The sequence below is a fragment of the Stegastes partitus genome, unplaced genomic scaffold (assembly GCF_000690725.1).
Source record: "Stegastes partitus isolate 25-593 unplaced genomic scaffold, Stegastes_partitus-1.0.2 Scaffold1180, whole genome shotgun sequence".
NCBI classification, from domain to species: Eukaryota; Metazoa; Chordata; class Actinopteri; family Pomacentridae; genus Stegastes; species Stegastes partitus.
Genome location: NW_007578911.1, coordinates 63,323 through 71,416, shown reverse-complemented (window position 1 = coordinate 71,416; position 8,094 = coordinate 63,323). Strand labels below are relative to the sequence as shown.

The window sequence follows — 8,094 nt, the reverse complement described above, 5'->3', positions numbered from 1 at the left end:
ATGTGTGACTTTGAGAGATCTTGCAATGAATCTGAGTCTTAATGAAAAAATCTGAAATACTTCCTCTACCACTTCCTGCAAACCAGATGGAGGAACTGGAGGATTCCATAGCTGACAGCTGTATGGTAAGATTGTACAGCTATAAGAGGTGTTGTACTTGGAGAATTAATTGAATGCTTACATTTTTTTCTTAAATTTGGTGTTCTAAAATGTTGTCATTATTGTATGTGTTGATTTGTGATCTTTCAACATCTTAGGCCTTTTATGCACAAAACGGCATTGCCAGCTGTTCACCAGCAGATGGTGACATTTGTAATCCCTAAGTTTTCTCCTTTTGACACTTGGACACACCGACACTTGGAGTTTCCCTGTAACTCATAGCTGACAGCTGGTGCTGTATTTCCAATAATCGTTACATGGAAATATGTGAGTATGTGCTTGTAGACTGTACTTTGTTGTTGCAGTGTATCATCACGGAAACATAGTCAAAGTTTTAAGCGTCACCGAAACTAGTTCACACAAGTCCAGCCTTTGTATGATGATCATTCTCGTAGGTCAGACAGTGACTTACTACAGATATCATATTTCAGTTTTTGTAACCTTTTGCTTGCTCACTGTTTTGTTTTTCCCCCTCCAATGCATCTGTATTTAACTGCCTGAATGTGAATTTGCATCAGTGATGACGTATTCACTTTCTTGTCCGAAGTCTTATCAGCATACAGGGCGGGGCGAAGGGAGGTATGTATATGTGTTCATCTGTGTGCATGGTTTGGATTCAGAGGGTGTCTCCAGGACAGGAGAGCTGCAGAAAGTGACAGAACTGGAGTGATGAGTGACTGTGAGAAAGAGAAAAGAAACTCTACCAGAGGAATTTGTGAAAGGTTTTGACCTTCTCTCTCTCTTTAGTGACTGTAATCAAACATCTAGGTGAGTGTTACCCAAACTGCTAAAATGAATTCACTTCACAGCATCATGATGACAGACTGGAGCCTTAAACGACTGCTACATCCATTAATGCATGTTCCATGATGCTGACTTCTTGTTATTGTTTGATTTGTACCTTTTCTTGGAGACTGTTACAGTTTAAATTCCCACGCAATCATTATTTTTATTAACAGCTGTGTTGTTGTTGTTGTTGTTACAGACCCACTTCCTTCCATGCTGCAATAATATTCTCACAGTAGGTATGTTTTTTTCTGTAATATGTAAATCACATTTCAGCTTACTGTCGTGAAAGTCAAACATGGTTACATGGCAACCAATCATAGCCAGTTTCCAGGGTTAGCTTTGTATTTTATCACACAGCTCTGCTTGTTTGTGTAGCGAGAAAAGATAGGAGATATGAAATCAGTCTCTTTATCAGCCCCTATCACTACGATTAGACATGAACAGAAAACCCTATGCATTCATTGGTGTATATTCAGTTATCAGTTTATTATGTATGTATTACTGATAAATCATATCTTCATTTTTTTTGTTGTTGTTGTTGTCGAAAGAGATGTTTTGATTGGCTTTTATAGTGCTATTAGGTTTTATTGCTTTATCCTATGAGGTGTTTTAATATCTTGTTTACTCAATTAATATTAGTGACAGAGTACGATTTAAGTATACTTAATACTGTGCAACCAAACAGCTAATAAAAAGGTGTCAGATGCAAGCCGAGATGCAGAACACACTGCAGTTTAACATCAACTGATTCTGATGTATACCTGCACAGCTGTCGGCAAACTGAAGAATAATACACTTCATGTTCGTTGAAAATATGATCCAAGAAAGGAAGCATTATGAAAATCACAAAGCTTATCTATCTACCAAATCTCTACAGCCCGGTGCAAAGTTGCTGAATGCCTATATTCTGTTCTGTGCACTCTTCCTGTTGTGGGTATTTCAGCTCTCAGTTTTTAATTTTAAAGTCACACCAGGACGTTCCCAATTCAAAAGTTTAATTAAAGGCTAAACACCCGTTGATTTGGGACCATATGTGCAATTTACACTACAAACGGTTGCGTCAACACTGTGTTTCTCATGATTTACTCAGATGTCTGCATTCATGTGCAGACATGATGCTGCATTTAGCTCATCTGGAAAGTCAGAGTAAGGCGACGTGACTGAGCGAGCTACGTGACTATGACTCTGATGTCAAAACTGAATACCGAACATTTTATTCTAAAATATTTTGTGACATCACATTGTAACAATCTGTATTTTACATGTATGTAACTCTAATTGTTATTCCAATATCTACTTTGGCATTCTATTGAGAGTATTATACGATCTGATAATACATCCATAATTGGAAATGTGAGAATTAGCAACCACTGAGAACACTTGGAGAAAGCAGTTTAAATCAAGCTGAAATTCCTCATCAGTCAGGCTGAACAATCGATTGAATTAATATCAAAATCTCAGTACGTCCAAGTGCATTGTCCAAATTAAGCTGCAGTTTTTTTTGATAAAGGTAAATGTGTCGCAAGATGCTGATAAAATTGGAGGATTGTGGTGCTACAAAGATGCCACACATAAAAGAGCGTGCTTGTTTTGTAAAGACTGCAGCAAAAAATAAATAAAAATTACATCATAGTGTTTAGATTTGCTTAAGTGCAACAGGAGTCACAATACTGATGAAAGATATCACAATCAGATTTTCTCAGTTGTTGGTTCTTGTACTTCGTTCAGCCTTACTCATCAGGTCACACAAATTCAGTTCAGATAATGTGGCGTAACAGTAGTAAGCTTTAAAACGTGTATTGTTTTGGGCTTCTTGGTTTATTCTTGGTCCTTCATCTGCACATTAGTTAGCTTGTCCTGTGTTTGCCGAGCCCACACGGCACATTCTGTCACTTGCAGTTGGGGAAGCTCAACTGAAATTCTGGATAACGTAACGTACATCTCCATATTAACTCTGTTAACATTGAACGCTACCTCATGTGAGCAAGCTTTTGTTCGCAAGATGCACTGTTACCGACTAAACCAGCTTGTTCCTCACTACCTCGTGTTATGCTCAGCGCTATTGTTAGTACTACAGTACGACAGAAAGTGATTATGCAAAAGCTGAGCCATGCAACTATACTTTCTGAACACTGAGGTTCTTTCATTTTCGGGAGCTGCATGTCTCAGAACAAGAACTAAACAGGTCTTGCAACAATATGGCATGCAGCAACTGTCAGCCATGCAGCCTGCCAAGTCACTAATACCAACAATGAATGGCCTTAACTGTAACTAATATACAGGTTTAAGGGGGAATAAGTAATTGAATTCATTGTTTTTAGTCATTTTTATTGAAAAAAAAAAAACTCAAAAAGTGGGAGTATTTCCTGGTTTTTGGACATTGTTCTCTGTTTTCTGACATTTAATTGACAAAATGTTTCCTGACGCAATAAAGAAAAAAACAATCAGATTATTTCACAATGAAAATAATGAATTAGTCTGAGTCTTAGTCAGGCTTAATATGAGTCATTCCTGATGAATTATTTTCTTTGATTACATCCTCAATTCTGTGGGTGCTTTGCTTTGAAGTCCTGAGAGCATTTTTAGGCTTTTCAGATCAAACAAATCTCTACCATAAGATAAGATTTATGTCCTTAAGGTCTGGCCAAATTGGACACTTCAATCAAAAACATATTGATGAACTGTTAACAGACAGATACATGCTTTGGTTCTGTTCTCAGGCATTCCCGTTCACTTGTCTAAGAATGTGTTGCCAAACGGCTGGTATGTGGCGAAACCGCAGCGACAGGCTTCGACATGTTGTTTGTATCCAAGTACTAAGATTTTTTTTTTCTCATTGGGTTTACTCTTGCTGATGCTGTTGCGCAAAAAAGGACGAGTCACAGCAGAGCACAGTGGGCTCCAAGAAAACTACTGTTAAAGAGAATTCCTCCTCTTTAATCCTGTCAGGTTGTTTTCTTAAGACGTACAATTATGAAACTAATTGCATTTAATAAGGTTTAGTTACAGTTTCCTTGACGGCAAGGTGGGTTTGTAATTGGTCAATAAAGACCGACGACTGAGTGTGAAATCATTGCACTGATTCATAGCATTTGAGAAACAGTGATGATGATGTATCTGCTAACGACAGGCAGCAGCACATCTACCTTTCACAACATCACCATCGCTGTCATCATCATGCATTAAATACATCATTTCTTTCCACTGCAGACAGCTGTGATCATAAAACAACAGCAGATGTTGCTTGACGGAATACAAGCAAAGCATTTGGCTCTTATGCAACATTAATACTGAACTTTATTTCTACAGCACGTCCAAAACAGTAATAACAACAGGCTTTAGAAAAAAAGATGAACAGCAACAAAACCAAAAGGCTGGTTTGTATTGTATTGTATTGTATTGTATTGATTCATTTAAATTCCACCTAAAAAAAACACAAAATTGACTTTGCAACAGATCTACAACTGTTAAGCTAAAATGAACAACCTCAGTCTTTATGGATCAGAGACGCTTGACAGAATTTTGAAATACAGTACGTCCCCTTGTCCCCTTCAGCAGACGAAAGGAAAATCCGCAAACATGTTTTTATTTCAGTTTGATTTCCACCTATTTAAAACTTTTATTTACAGGGTGAACAACCTGTGCAACCCTACACTGTAAAAAATGAATAAATAAATAAAAATACAAAAGCGAGGGTGCCAGAAAAAGCATAGTGGAAGTGGAAATGTTTCTTATTATTCAAACTATTACAATATTTAATGCTTCACTACCATAAAATACTATATTTTACTTTTTTGGTTTTTCTTTAATTTTTTTTTATTTTTTAAATTTAAAAAAAAAATAAAATAAAAAAATAGCGGTGAAAATCTTTCAGCCAGGGTGCCAGAAAAGAGAGTCCTAAAAAATAGTGGAATATTATAACTTGTTAACACTTTACACTAAAATTAAACAGGCTAAAATGTGTAAAATAAAGATGTTTTTAGGTGATTGAAATACAATACAACAGTGTAACTTTGTGGTCATGCAATGCAAAAGAATTACTTGTAAAAATACACATTTTTGGTGTAACCATTATTTACAAATTTGGTTTCTTTTACAGTAAACTTTAATACATTAATTTATTAATATATGGTTATTTGTTATTTGTTGAGGTGTTACTAGATATTATAGATTTAACAAAATAAGGATACTTTGTAAGATAACAGTTAAAAAATTATTTACCATTTTACAATCCTTAATATGCAGAATTTGTCATTCAAATATGGTAAATATGTAAATTTTTTATTTTTTATTTTTTATTTTTGCCTGGTAAATGCAGTAAAGAAATTGTATAATTTTACTATCAAATGCTGTAAAAAAAACAAACAAACAAACAAACAAAAAAAAACCCACTGAAATTAAAGCTTTTGATGTGGACGTTAGTATTAAAGTTTTAGCCTGTTTTTTTAAGGGTTAAATTGTAAAAGATTTTTTTTTCTGCAATTTTATCAGTTATCCGTAATTAAACAAAAATGGGAAAACTGCAAAAATAATTGTTCCAAAAATTACAATTAAAAAAACTTTCACTTTTTACAGTGTATAGTCAGTAACCACTGATGTTACTGAACCGCTTCTAAAAATCCTCAACGGCAGTTCAACCAGATTTGATGAAACACAACAACCCTACATATATTTTAATCACAGTAATAGATCGTCTTTACACTGAACATGCTACAACCTGCAAACTTAATTAAAACAAAAAATAACAGTGGGTTGTGTTTTAACAACAGATAAGATAATGATGGAAACGGTTGCGCAAGACAAACCTTGTATGCACCAACACCTTCTAACTGTCTGCTTCTCTTCTCTTCTTTTTCTTTGTTTCTTCTCTTAAAGCACTGCTGTCAAACATGGCTTCCAACTTCAATGTCTCGGATGGACAGCTCTACTGTCCACAGCTTGAACTGATGAGGAACCATGCACTCAACAACAACACCAAGGTCAACCTGGCAGTGGTTTGCATCCACGGTCTGGTCTCCTGCCTGGGGATTCTGGAGAACGCCCTGATCATGTGGGTGGTGGGTTTCCGTTTGAGGCGCCGCACCGTGGCCTCCGTCTGGGTGCTGAACCTGGCCATATCGGACTTCCTGGCCACCCTGACGCTCCCCCTCTTCACCGCCTATCTAAACTCTCCCCACAGCTGGGAGCTCGGCAACACCCTTTGCAAAGCACAGGCGTCCATCTTTTTCTTGAACATGTTTGTATCGGCCTTCCTGCTGGCGGCCATTTCTCTGGACCGCTTGCTCCTGGCGACCAAACCGGTATGGAGCCAGAATCACCGGTCCGTGGCGGGAGCGTGGAAGGTGTGTGCGCTGGGCTGGTTGTGGGCAGCGATCAATACGTCACCTTACTCCTTGTTCCGCTCGGTGACTGAGAAAAAGGATGGGAGGAAGTTATGCTATCATAATTTCGCCTTATATTTATCCTCCGATGCCACATTGGAGAGAGAGTGCAACGTGAGGCAAGGAGCCACTGCCATCTCCAAGCTGGTGCTGGCGTTCCTGCTCCCCCTGGTGGTGATCGCCGGGAGCTACGTCAAAATCGGTATCAGCCTGAGGAACCGAGACAGGAGGAGGAAGCAGAGTTCCTGCAGGCTAAATGATACGCTGATTGTGTCAAACAAAGATGGAGAGGCGGGAATCCCAAAAAACTCCAAAAAATTCTTTCTCAAGCCTCTGAACACTGGCCCACCTTTAGCTTCGGTGGAGTTGACCCCCACCACTCCGAGTCAGATGAGTCCGAGTCAGCTGTCCCAGAGTTTCACCAAAATGGTGACATCTGTGATTGCTGCATTTGCACTGTGCTGGGCTCCTTATCACATCTTCTGCATGATTGAAGTTACAGCCCAGTTCAAGGAGGAGAATCTCAAACTGGTGGAGGTGGGGCTGCCCTTAGCTACGACCATCGCATTCCTAAATCCGCTGCTCAACCCCATCCTGTACGCCTTCAGCTGCCCTCACTTCTGCGTGAGGATACGGCAGAGTTTGGGAGCAGTGTTTGATGGGCTGGTAGAGGAAGGAGGAGGACTGCTGATGGCGCCGGGGAGGAGTTTAAAGGCTCACATGAGGCGGAGGAGCAGTCGAGATGTGAGCCTCGCAACGCCAGGATCGCCCAAGTCTTCACCCTCTCCTGCAGGTGACATCCAGCCTCCCTTCCTGCCACGTTTTCCCACCGAAGGCCAAAAAGACAATCGCGCGGAGTACACAAGACAAGAATCGAAAAGTGAGGTGGAGCTAAGCTGAGACACCACTGTGGCTTCATTTTTAGTAAAAGACTTGAATTGTATTTAAACTAGGAGTGGGACTTTAACGCGTTAATTACGATAAATTAATTATAACAAAAATAACACGTTAAAAATTTTTGTTGCTATCCAGGACTGCTAGCGCTAACAGCTCCGGCTGTTTCTGTGCTTGCTATAACATGCTTTGCATTCAGGTGGTACCAGAAGCTTAATGTGCTTCGATGGGATGCAAATTCTTTTTTGCACAAGTTGCACAAAACCATGCTCTTGATAAGGTTTCCATCAGGCAGTTTTTAAAAATGAAACTTGCCCTCCATCAGTCCAAGCAATGCACTCTAATCGGATTCCGCCATGTTTGTTGTTGTTAGCGTAGCGCTGAGCATCTTGTGCATCAGTGTGATGGGTGGATCATGAAATCGGGCACTGACAAATGTTCCGTGTTGCCTGGATGCAAACTGCGATTAAATGCGTTAATTTTTTGTAAACGCGTTATTTTTGTTGTAATTAATTAATTGTAATTAGCGCCTTAAAGTATATTATGGGTGGGACTTTAACGCACTATTTATGTGTTAACGCGGTAAAGTCCCACCCCTAATTTAAACATAATGTACCTAATATACTTGTAGGGCTAATCTAGTAGAAGCCCCTTAAACCTAAACGGTTTAGTTATGACAAAAAGTATTTCCAAGTGGAATGAGTGGTAGGTTAGTTTATCTAGCCTTTGGTCCGTCACTTTCATCCAATTTTGTACAGACATTTGCTGCTTGGAGGTTGAATCTTGCTGACTTTGCTGGTCCCCTAAGTTTCCTTCTTGCACAACTATAAGACTGACAGTTTGGGTGTTTATTAAATTACCTTCAAGAGCT

The 8,094-nt window shown here is 39.0% G+C and overlaps 1 protein-coding gene across 3 annotated transcripts; it reads left to right on the top strand.

The window, feature by feature from the left end:
• The first annotated feature begins 690 nt into the window (after nt 1-690).
• On the top strand, nt 691-7,478 carry LOC103368623 (prostaglandin D2 receptor 2). Of its 3 annotated transcripts, none has more exons than XM_008297038.1 (3): nt 691-927; nt 1,145-1,180; nt 5,824-7,478. In XM_008297038.1, exon 3 carries the CDS (start codon nt 5,838-5,840, stop codon nt 7,227-7,229), a length of 1,392 nt encoding a protein of 463 aa, XP_008295260.1. In that variant the 5' UTR covers nt 691-927; nt 1,145-1,180; nt 5,824-5,837; the 3' UTR covers nt 7,230-7,478. The 3 variants fall into 3 exon arrangements, with proteins under 3 accessions (XP_008295260.1, XP_008295259.1, XP_008295258.1); XM_008297037.1 differs by having other exon boundaries at nt 1,145-1,184; XM_008297036.1 differs by having other exon boundaries at nt 691-1,184.
• Nucleotides 7,479-8,094: the final 616 nt, after the last annotated feature.

What these genes read in the sequence shown, in the direction of transcription:
- LOC103368623 (XM_008297038.1), top strand. Translation starts at nt 5,838, where the DNA reads ATGGCTTCCAACTTCAATGTCTCGGATGGACAGCTCTACTGTCCACAG.